This window comes from Nanorana parkeri, unplaced genomic scaffold, assembly GCF_000935625.1.
Source record: "Nanorana parkeri isolate BGI_ZX_2015 unplaced genomic scaffold, ASM93562v1 scaffold169, whole genome shotgun sequence".
Classification (NCBI taxonomy): Eukaryota; Metazoa; Chordata; class Amphibia; order Anura; family Dicroglossidae; genus Nanorana; species Nanorana parkeri.
This window is the reverse complement of record NW_017306437.1, coordinates 564945-577000: the sequence shown is the minus strand read 5'-3', so window position 1 is coordinate 577000 and position 12056 is coordinate 564945. Positions and strand designations below refer to the sequence as shown.

Genomic DNA, 12056 nt, shown 5'->3' with positions numbered 1-12056 from the left:
AGTGTCTCCTCTACCAGCAAAGACACTTTTTCCACTGGTAATGCAATGGTCATGTCCTGGATATTGATCCAATAACCTAAAAACCTTACCGTCTGTGCGGGGACCAGTTGTGACTTTTCCCTGTTCACCAACCAACCCAGACTCTCCAAGTGTTGGATCGCTAGCTCCAGCTTTTGTTGGAGCACAATCTTTGATGGGGCAAAAAACAACAGGTCGTCCAAGTAGGGAATGACCTCTACCCCCCGTGATCTTAGGGGGGCCAGAGTCTCTGCCAGTACTTTGGTACAGATTCGAGGCGAAGAGGAAAGGCCGAACGGCAAGGCCCTGTATTGAAAATGCAGGACCCCCGCACAGCAAATCTCAATAGGTATTGTGACGACTGTCTTACTGAAATGTGAAAATAAGCGTCTCTCAGATCTATAGTCGCTAAAAAGGATCCTGTACAGTACCACCCTGTTCAGAGGCTGCAGATTTAGTATCAGTCTGCATTTTCCCTAGGGCTTTATCCTGGAAAAGATGTGGGAGTAAAATCCCCTCTTCTCCTCTAAAACCGATACTCGCACAATGACCCCCTGGTCCAACAGATCTTGCAGAGCCGCTGTCATTGCCTCTGCTTTCTTCCGGTCCTTGGACAGGAAAGTAATTGGAAGCCTGGACGGGGGCCGTTCCATCAGTTCTATTTTGTAACCGATCTGAACCAGCTCCAAAATGAATTTGTTGCTGGTCAGCTCCCTCCAGAGCGGGAAGAATTCTCCCAGTCTTCCTCCCACCCTGAGCGCAATCGGTCATTGGGATTTATTGGGCTGCTGAGGGGGTTTAAAGAGGATATTGCTCTTAGACTTTCCTTTTTTAAACGCCCACCCTTTGGATTGGTCTTGTTTTTTCCCAAAAAATCCCCTCTTCTCTTTGCGGAAATTTTTGACGAAAAAACTTTTTCCCCTGCTGCTTGGGTGGCAGTGGAAAACCTTTCTACTTGTCCGCGGATCTATCTAACACTGCTTCTAATTCCTGGCCAAAAAGTAAGTCACCTTCGAAATGTAGCTTGCATAACTTTGCTTTGGAGGCTAAATCCCCTGACCAAGTTTTGAGCCACAGAGCCCTCCTGGAGGAGTTGATCAATGCTGTAGTGCGAGCTGAGTACCTAACCACCTCAGCCACTAGACATGTGCGATTTTGTTTCAGTAAAATAGTTTTTTCGGATGAAGTTTCGTTATTCGGAGATTCGTACAGACTACCGCTAACGAATTTCGTCCAAATCCGAGTCCTGGAAAAAAACGCTAAATCTGAATGGAAACAAATGTTTTGCCGGTGCACATGTCTAATAACCACTAGGTTTATTTTATTTTTTACTACATAAATGAAAAAAGAGCAAAAATCAAAAAAACTGTTTCCCTTACCTTCGGTTATAAAACATATCCAGTAAAAATGCCAGGAGAGTACAAATGTCCACAAAATGACTCCTTTTTGGATGGTATCCACCCCATGGTGATGTCATTTTTTGCCACAATTTTTGGGGAAATTAAAAAATATGCTGGTATTGAAGTGGGTAAAACAGTGAGCTTTGCTGCGCACAAATTGGTGCCTGGAAGTTACCAAAAACTCCCATCTATTGACAGCCTCTCTGTTATATGATATCACTCCCTGCCCTCAAGGAGCTTACAATCTAAGTGTCCCTATCTCACATACACACATACGAAGGCCAATTTAGACAGGAGTTAATTAACTTATCAGCATGTCTTTGGAGTGTGGGAGGAAATCGGCATACCCGGAGGAAACCCACACAAGCACAGGGAGAACATGCAGATGGTGACCTGGCCAGGATTCGAACTAGGACCCCCCGTGCTGCAAGGCAGAAGTGCTAACACAGACTCCCCGTAAACCTGGCCATACACCTATAGATTTTCTATGGTCAGATGGAAAAAGTGCAACAGATTCCTCCATCTATGCTGAGCTGTGTGGAGGAAGGAATCTCCCACTGGGCCAAGCTTCAGTATCTTGCTAGTCGGCCTCGCTGGCTCTTAAAATACCTAAACAACCTGTTTGAATGCAGGCACTGTTCAGGTATTTTGAGAGCCAGCGGGGCCGACTAGCAAGATACTGAAACTTGGCCCAGTGGGAGATTCCTCCATCCACACAGTTTAGCGTAGATGGGGGAATCTGTTGCACTTTTTCCATCTGACCATAGAAAATCTATAGGTGTATGGCCAGCTCTAGTCGCGGTGCAGACCTCCGGGATCGTGCGGCCCCGCACAATGCAGGCGATTGCCGCGCGGCCCCATTGATTTCAATGGGGTGAAATCCACGTGGCTGTTTTAGTATGGGCGGAATCATGGCTGCCATTAGAAAATAATCGATCGATAATAAAAGATCGGTTCACACCTTGGGGACTCCTGACCACGTGGCAATCCGCACAGAATCGTGCACAATTGCTACGCGGTGAGGCGTCGTCTAGGTGTGCACCGGCCCTCACACTGTTTTTTCCAGACTAGCTCCGTCCTAAACCAGCTGCAGCTGCAACTGACTCTGACTGAGAACACGAAGCTCCACTACAAACACTAACATCGACATTCAGGGACAGTGGCCAATGAGCTGCCCCATACAACTAGCAGGCAGCTGGCGCATGCGCAGATGCTGCCAGACGGTCATGCGTGGTCTAGGACTATCTGGCATTGCCTGAAGTTACCTTACAATTCGTTCCGCCCTGCTCCTTTCTCATTGGTTAATTCACTTTCGTCATGGGTGCTCAGGAGCCAATCGCCGTGTGGCCAACGTGATCTCCCACGGCCGCAATTTCACTTCTTCGATGCAATTGGGCAGAGTCGGGGGACCCCTGTTCGCCGCCACGAGCTGTGATTGGCTGGGCGCTCTGTCCCTCCGGGACGTATCGGGGAGGTGTGTGGCGCAGGAGGATTTTCCCGTTGTCGTCTATCCAACTCGAGCCATCATGGCGGAGTTTGCGGGACTGGATGGGAACGGTGCCGCAGCGGCTGCTGGCGAGTCTACGACAGTGGCGGTCGAAGAGAGAAAGGAGCCCGGAACCCGGATGGAGGCTGCAGAGAGCGAGGATGAGGAGGACGTGTTCGAGGTGGAGAGCATCCAGGACTCCAAGATAGAGGAGGTGAGCACGGTTTCCTTACGTGTCTGTAGCATGGGCATGAGTACATGTGCGAATCCTGGTGGTGGAACTAAAAGTACCAGCATGGGAAGACTTGCAGGGTGGTTCCTGTTTCAGAATGAGGGGGCGAGTTGGACTGCAGGGTGTCGTCTGAATTTATTATTAACATTTCTCCTACACACTCCATGCGGATGTCTTTCATTATTGGAGGTCAAAAGGGAGAACATGGATTTCTGGGGTGTTGTGGAGCTTCCTGCCGAAAAAGTAAATTGGGTGGCTATGGACATGATGGCAGAACGACGCTCTGCTCTATGGCAGCCATATAGAGGAGCACTCTATGAGACAAGGAGGGGGATGTATCCAAACTGGAGCAGCTGACTGTAAATGGCAACCAATCAGCTTCTCTCTCTTTCATTTTAACTGAACAAATTGAAGCGAGAAGCTGATTGGTTGCCATGGGCAACTGCTCCAGTTTGATAAACCCCCCCCAGGTTTTCCTCTTATACCTGACTTGTCGGTGTGAAAATGCTAGCTGCCTGGCTGTCACTTTCAATCCATCGCTAACCTAGAACAAGCATGCTTGTAAGTTGTCAGTGGATCACAAGGTGCTGAATTCAGAGGATCAGCATGATGGGCAGGCGACTAGCATTTTCAGAAAGATCAGCAATTTCTCTAGACATTTATTTCAAGTGACACTAAACTCAGGAGATAAACCTTACAAATACATTCCTGTACCCCAACTATTACCAAAAATGTATCACTCGGCTGTACATCCTCCAATCATCTCTGAATTCATGGTGACACTGTCCTTCCTTCTGGAGGGTGGCTACATTTGGTCCCTGTGTGTGTTGTAAAGTAGTCACCGCTCCAAGCTCACTCCTGCATTCTTCCTGGACATTCCTTGAGTGTTGTGAGCCAGGCCTGTGTGATAACATGCAGCCCCCCCTGTAAACAATAGGCTGGCCTTGTAGAAAGGGGACAGAATTTAGGGCAGCACAGAGGCATAGTGGTTAGCACTTCTACCTTACAGCACTGGGGGGTCCCAGTTTGAGTGCCGGTCAGGACAGTTTGCATGTTCTCCCTGTGCTTGTGTTGGTTTCCTCCCACACTCCAAAGACATGCTGGTAAGTTATTTGGCTCCGGTCTGAATTGTCCCTGTATGTATGTATGTATGTATACATGTGAGTTGGGGACCTTAGATTGTAAGCTCCTTGAGGGCAGGGACTGATGTGGATGTGCACTACACTACGTAAGCGCTCTGTACACTGTTGGCGCTGTATAAATACCTGTAATAAAATATTGACTACTGTCGTTCTGCCTGAAGAGGACCACCAATGCTGAACCCAGGAGGAAGTTGGGGACTGCGCTGGAGCGTACAGATGGTAGGTAGAAATTGGGATTTTTTTTTAATGTAATTTTTTTAACACAGTACAGGTGAAACATTTTTAAAAGAAAACTATAGAGTAACCTTTTTTTTTTTTTTCTATATGATGAGAGCGCCACAGCTGATGCAGATCCCGACAATACTGTCTGGATCCACCCAGCTGGCTGACAGCAGGCTCCGCCTTTCTAGAGGCAGAACCAGCCATGCTCGGCCATCCATCCCTCCAGTCAGCACTGGAGGATCGCAGAGGGGAGGGGGGGAATCCCTGTGGGGAGCGGTAACTGACGGTCACTGCTCTCTGCAGGATAGTGAGCGGATCGGCGGTATGTTTTCGCTCATTTTCCGATCAATAGAGCCAACCTGTTTCGCACATCGGCTCTAACTATGAGTGTAATTCGCTCACTCCATAGTTCTCATTTAAAGAGCCAGTGGTTACCTGTGGTAGGATAGTGACGCTCCGCTCTATGTCAGCCACACACACAGCAGAATGCTCTGAAGGTGCTTCAGGACCTCCTCATACAGACATAACAAGATGTAGTAAGCTAGAGCTCTAAGAGAAACATGGAGGTGACTTCTCTCGCTAAAGCAAATTGCCTGGATGTCATGCTAAAGGTTTCAGTACTCTGACTCACTGACCCAGAACAACCTTGAAGCAAAGGAGGTTCTGTCTTTGCTGGCGGTCTGCTTTTTCCAGGTTAGTGACTCACAAAGCACAGAGGTTAGACGATCTGTATCCCATTCAGGGAATAGGCCGTTTCAGGAGGAGGTCACTAATGGCAGCTCCTGTATTTCTCTCATGACAGGTCTCCTTATATACTAAACTGGTCAGACATGGAAATAAAACTGACTGATCTGGTCATGTGGCTGACTGTGTCCTACTATTAGCTGCAGGTAGAAGTGGCCAGGCTGTCTAGGCTGCAGCGTAGGAAGAATAGGGTGAGCTGGAAGAGTGTTCCTGATGAGCTTTGTAAGAGAATGAGCCCGCATGGTCTCTGACTGTGTGAGGGTGTTGCAGTTAGAAGTTGTGGCTTTGTGTGTTGTTAATTCTAAGGTTGGCCATACACTGACCATTTTTCCCTCCTGTGGGGCTGAATGAGAGAAAAAAAAAAAAGCTAGGTCTCCAGGATATTGTATTCTGACAGCAGCATGTGTGCCACTTTCAGAATACCTGAACAGTGACTACAGCTGATTGGCTGGAGGAGTCACCGTTGGGCTGAGAACTTTCTGCCTGGCTCCATCGCCAAAGGTGATTTGTTTATTGACTTTTGTCAAATGGGGGGGGTCTCTTATAGAATAGTTTGTAGGATCCCCTAGCTCTCTCCTCCATGCTGGGAGGAGGGCACAGCAAGCAGTGGGTGCAATAGCCAGCCTGCAATTTGAAATGGCCAATAGCAGGCTGGCTATTGCACCAGCCCACTACCTGCTGTATTTACATTCAGCTGCTGTCTGCGGAATTGTGCCTCTGGCAGCTGTCATCCCCTGGCTGAAGCTACACAAGTGCCATTTGCTTACAATACAATTATTTCATTTGTTTTTAATAAAAGGTGGGAAGTCATTTTTGGTTTTCGGCCTGACAAATTGTGCTGTAGGAGGTGCATTGCATTGCTATTCATTTCAATGGCACCTCCCACTCTTGTGTGCTCGCCCGCATTGGAACTCATGGTGCCGTGATGTTGTGTGTTCCAGTGCAATTGCAAATAATTGTGCATGCAGTTTTATTCTGAAGTAAACTTTGGAACATTGCATGTGTGTATTTTATTTCAAGTTAAGGATGCAAATTATTTATTTTTAGCCTATTAATCTAAAAAATAATCGGCCAACTAATCAATGATGAAAATCATTCGTTGCAGCCCTACGCACAATGTAAGTTCACTTTCCCAAGTAATTTGGAAAAATGGAATTACCCGCTTGCAAGAAGTGTTTCTTCATATAGTTAAATAGGGTGTTTGGTAAAACTTATTTTTTGTATCATGACAAGTAGATTATCATGAGGAACATTGGGCCCCCGCTTTAGTCCTTGGAGCAGTTACATGCTCAGGTTTCCTTTGCTCCCAGCAGTTGAACGGAGCAGCAAAGGAGTGAAGGAAAGGTCAGTGTTTACTGATGGGCAGGGGGACACTAAAGCAAATTTGTTAGTTTGCCTGTATGGGCAAAGCACGAGTCTTTAATGTTTAACGTCAAGGGTTCTCCCAAAACGTATCTGTGTCATGTGCTCATGCAGCTTTAATGTAATGAAAGTCTGATTGTATTCTTGCCACGGAGAATGGAATCCCAAGTGGTGCTTTCTTTCCCTTTGATCTTCCTGGTACTGCCTGTAAGGCGGCATTGCCTGGTGCCAGCTTATCTCTATTCATGTTTTGCTTTTCAGCAAAGTTGAGTTGTACAAAACTTGACACAGATGGTGACCTCCCAGTGTAATTTTAAAGTGCAATCTATATAGGCTAGTATATTTGTATGGTATGACTGTCTCTTCCAATATATAGTCATTATAAATTGCCTGATGGTAGTTTTCTACCGTCTGTGGGCCTCAGTAGGGTATGCAGCTCATGTGTCAGAGCCTGACTCTCTGTGAGCTGGTCAAGGATCCTGGAACACACGGCCCAGGAATGCTTGTTCCTGTCATCAGCCGCTATGAGGAGTTCAGGGCTGTCCTTGGGAGGTAAGCTTTGCCCTTGGACACCTCTGCCCAACAATGTCACACTTCTGCTCCCATTCAGCTCATAATTTGCATATCAACAACTGTGGCTGCTATGTAACTGCAGAGAAGAGGGGAACGTCAACGTCTGCACAATTCCATTGCATTTGTTGCAAATGTGTGCATGTTTTGCTATTCTAAACACTGCACAAAGAGTATTTGAAGGAAATTGCATTTCTAGCACAGGTTTATAGTTGCAGCACAGAAACTCAGCATCTACCTACACAAATTAAAGGAAAACTGTAGAGTGAGTGAATTACACTCATCCCCATAGAACCGACGTGTGACATTGAAACTGTCACAGGTTGGCTCTATTGATCGGTAAGTGAGCGAACACATAACCCCGCTCGCTCGCTTCCTGATCATCTCCCTGCAGAGAGCGGTGACTGCCAATCACCCCTCCCCGCAGGCAGGGATTCCCCTCTCCTGATCCTCCAGCGCTGACTGAAGGGACAGACGGAAGAAGGGCGGGCATAGCTGGCTCTGCTTCCTAAATAGGCAGAGCCCGCTGTCAATCAGCCAGCTGGGTGGATCTCAACAGTATTGTCGGGATCCGTCCTGGCTGTCGCGGTCTTACTGACTTTTGGGTCACCAGAGGACTTTAGTATATGTCCTCCCATGACCCCGAGAACTATTCGGGGAAAAAAAGTTGCCCCAAAGTTCTCCTTTCAAACTAGAATTAAATTGCTTAGCAAAGCATTTCGTACGTTTCTGCCCTAACTCTTAGTCACCATGTTTACAAACTGCTGTCTCCAACTCTTTCAGCTCAGCTTTCCTGAACTTCCTGTCCAGTACAAGATAAGAGACAGTTGCCGGTGTGCCCATCTACTAGTTTGGCGAAAGGAGTGGGGAAGCCGGGGAGTAGATTGCTCTGCTGTGCTTGTGTGTTTGTAGAGACACACACAGCTTACTTGGACACATAATGGTGGTTCCATAGGACCCTGCAAGGGAAAGGAGCCACTCTAAAACACAATATCCGTGCCAGTTCACAGGGGAGCAGCTGATTCTGCAGGAAACTAAAACTTTTATGTATCTATTATAAGTGATTTTATCAGCATCTGAAATGGCTTAAATGAGAACTATGCGGTGGTGTTTGTTTAATTTTTTTAATCTGGTTAATAAAAATTTGGACAACTAATCAATTATAAAAATAATCATTAGTTGCAGCCCCTAGACACAGTGTGACGCAAGTTCTCCACTAATAGGCTTTGACAGTTGTACCAGTTCCATGTCTTTTCCTGCACAGTATTAGACTAGAGCTAGAAACTTTCATCAATTTGGATTCTCCATGTTTGCCTCTGGCCTGTTGACCTGGACAGAATGATGTATATAGAATGAATGTCATCTTTGCATATAGACACCTAAGTAGATAGTATGATGTGTTATACAAAACACCTGGTGGGGGAATTATTAGTTCTGGAGCAGCTGTGCATGGCAACCAATCAGTTTCTAGCTTTCATTTTCAATAGTTGGCTATAAGAAGACGGAAAGCTATTGCATGTGTGGTACAGAAATGTTTAGTTGTTGGTATTGTCCAGGGCAATGCTGGTCCTGCTGGCCTCTACATGTCATTGGTCATCATTATTGATTGTTAATCATTCACACTGTTGTGTTTTTGCAGGGAAAGGTGTTATACCGAGTGCGCTGGAAGGGATTTGAAGCGAGTGAAGACACCTGGGAGCCGGAGGCCCATCTTGAAGACTGCAAAGAGGTTCTTCTTGAATTCAGGAGGAAACAAGCAGAAAGCAAACAGAAAGTTGATAAGAAGGAATCACCGGTAAATTTGTGAAAAGTTGTTAAATCTACCAATATATATTTGTAGCCTGGAGTGGGTTGCTGCAGGCCAGCTGTGCGTGCTTGTCCGGTCCGGTGTGATCAAAATAGTGCTTGCAGCATTTTGATTGCAACGGACCGGACCGCAGGCACAATGTGCCTGGCGATGCCGTGCGGGCGATTGCCGGAGGGCGTGGCTACGGTGCCATTCGCTTCAATGGCCCGCCATGCCCCCTCCTGCCCCACAAAAAAGTGAGCCGGCTGCAATGCGATGCAGTGCGTTCCGGCCAGAATCGGACCGGAACGCACTGCACCTGTTGTGAACGTACCCTAAGGGTTCCTTCTGGATTTAATCCTTTTTAAACTTGCTGTTTTGTTGAGAGGTTTGTGTTAACCCTTTCACTGCCACACATTTGTTAAAATGTGTTAAACGTCCCAAAATGTATATTTTTTCCCAAAGCAAATGGAGGCAGTTGCCATTTTTTATGTTACTTGATTTTAGTGTAACGGATTGTCATACCCATGTTTTTAGTAAAATATATGCTGAAGTTAATGTTGGTGCTCACAAACAGAATGTTATCCAATTTTGGTAAAATATGAAAGAAGAGGTTGCTTTGTATAAATGGGTACCATACATGTGAAATGGTGACAAGCTCTGGTACCCAAGATTGTCCATAGGTGATGCTTCAAAAACCTTTACAGATCATCAATTTAGTTACAGTGACGGATGGGCCTAGAGTTATTGCTGTTACTACATAATGTGCAGCAATACTAAAAATGAGTTACACAATAGTCCATTTTGTACGTAGGTGCACCTGATGCACATGTTTATGTTTGTGCATGTACAGGGTGGCAGGGTGGCATCTCCGCAGTTTGTAGAAGTGATCAAGTGGCTTACAGCTGCCGAACACACTCGTAGTAAAAAGCTGATAGCCTGCAGAAGGAGTGTAAATAAGCTCCTGGCTGCTATACCAACCGGGAGTCTGTCTACAGGTCACTGCTGCCACCAACATAAGCCTTACATTGGTGGCAGCAAAATGTGAAGGTAAACTTGTTACAAACTTGGACAATGTAAACTAAACCTATAGAGCAATATTGCATCAGCGGGGGTTTACCTGCCCCCACCCATTCTGCCTATACAGGTTTCCCATTGTTTTGTTTTTGTGATGGGTGCCTGCTTGACCAATAGGAAGACTCAGGTGCTATAAAGGAATGTGCCCAAGCTCCACATTTTAAAGGAAAATTTGTTTTGTATACATATTCAGCTGCCTATATCTCCATCGTTATTTTCTCTTGGGTGTTCACTGTAGCTAATCTCTGCTTATGAATGTTCTTTCTCGTTGGGCTAGTTTGTGTTGCCTACAACTGTGACAGATTTCCACTTCAATTCTGTGCTCATTCAGCAAAATGTAATGTGTATACTAGATGTCTGGTCCTTTATGGCAATGGCGCAGTGTGGACGGGATCCTCTAACACAGTTGATGTTCATGCTCAAGGTGAATCTGCTCCATTCAGAGTGACAGGAAGTTCTGCCTAAGCCACGTTTTGCAGCGTACATAGGGCTATGGATTCCTCATGTGACAGTGCCTATTGCCCTATTGTATTGAGTGACTCGCATGCTTTTCCAGACCTAGAAGTAGCGATGTACCAATACCATTTTTTTCAAGAACAAGTATTTTCCCTCGGTACTGACAGATACGATACTTTTTCTTAAAGGGAGATGGGACATTTATTTTCTAAAACAAAACAGACTAATGATTTTAGGGCAGTTTCTGTATAATTATGAAGAAGTAATGGAGAATGGCAACCAGCAATAGAGGACTAAAGATCCCATCAATCCATGCGTTTGGGTCTCGCCAGGGCTGCCCAGGCAGGTGCCGGTCTCGCCAGGGCTGCCCAGGCCCCTGGGGGTGCGGGGAAGGAGGAGGAAATGTGGGGCTGGACCGGCGCTGTCCCCATCAGGCTGCCTGTGTTCTCCAGCAAGCGCTGAGCAAGCAACCTCAGGCAGCCGCTCCTGTTAATAAAATTAAAGGGCCGGTATTGGCCTTTAGTATCGGGGAATTTTCACGAGTTCAAGTACTCGTGAAAATGCCCAATACCGATACTCGTATTGGTATCGGGCTATCTCCACCTAGAAGTATTGGGTATAGCCTTTGGCTCTTAATACTAAACGGAGCAGTGGGGGAGCTAAGGAAAGGTAGGTATATGCTGGGGTGGGGAGAAAGATTTGTCCTAAATGGGTGGAAAGCTGCATGGTCCAACTCCAGGAAAAATGATAATTTATGCACTGCACTGGGTGTGTAATTTATCATTAAAGAGCTGCATATTGTATATAAAGGGCTCCTGCAAAGCATAAAAATCTTAACTTGCAGCGTGCTGGGTCCTACACATGCCGTTCTGGGATGTGGGAACGAACTTGAGCAGTGAAGAGCTCCAGCCACATCCTGCCTCTCCTCACTACTTACCTATTCACAAAATGCAAAAAAGAATTGGAAGAGGGTATGGGGATGTGACCTCTCTCCTCCAGTGACAGAACACCTCTTATTCTTTGAAACAAATATAAGGCATGTTGTGGAGGACAGGGCATGCGACTGAAGCACTGTACTGCTCCACAATGTCGGAAAGATCGGCGTTATGTATAGGAGCCGGCGTGCTGCAAGGTAAGATTTGTATACGTTGAGGCAGCTTTCTACACATTACATGCAGCTTTTCTTATGTTACTTTACACACAACATTGGGTGTGCAAATTTAAATTTTTCCTGTACTTTAACCACTTCAGGACTGTAATATACCAAAATGACTGCTGGTGAAGCATCTATGATCTCTGATTGTCGTATGCAAAGGTTCGGGTAGTTATTGAGTAACCTGATTGCTTGTATACAGCAGGGGAGTGTATGCTCCCAGAACTCTGCTGTCCCCTGTGGGGGCCCAGGACCCACATGGGTTTCTGCGCTTCGATCGGAGGGAGATCAGCACACCTCCAGTGGCTGATCTCACCTCTGATCGCTGAAACTGAATGTGATGTGTATTTCATAACTTCTTTTCAGCCCTAATGGACCCCTGATTTCTCCATAAAAGGACTGTATCTG

At 46.3% G+C, this 12056-nt stretch overlaps 1 protein-coding gene across 1 annotated transcript in view; it reads left to right on the top strand.

Moving 5' to 3' along the window:
• Window positions 1-3015: 3015 nt before the first annotated feature.
• Window positions 3016-12056, top strand: part of MPHOSPH8 (M-phase phosphoprotein 8) — a 33343-nt gene continuing 24302 nt past the window's right edge. Inside the window, exons 1-2 of the mRNA XM_018554716.1 lie at window positions 3016-3118; window positions 8816-8971. Of these exons, the coding sequence (XP_018410218.1) occupies window positions 3044-3118; window positions 8816-8971 (231 nt within the window). The 5' untranslated portion in view covers window positions 3016-3043. The remainder of the gene's footprint in view (window positions 3119-8815; window positions 8972-12056) is intronic.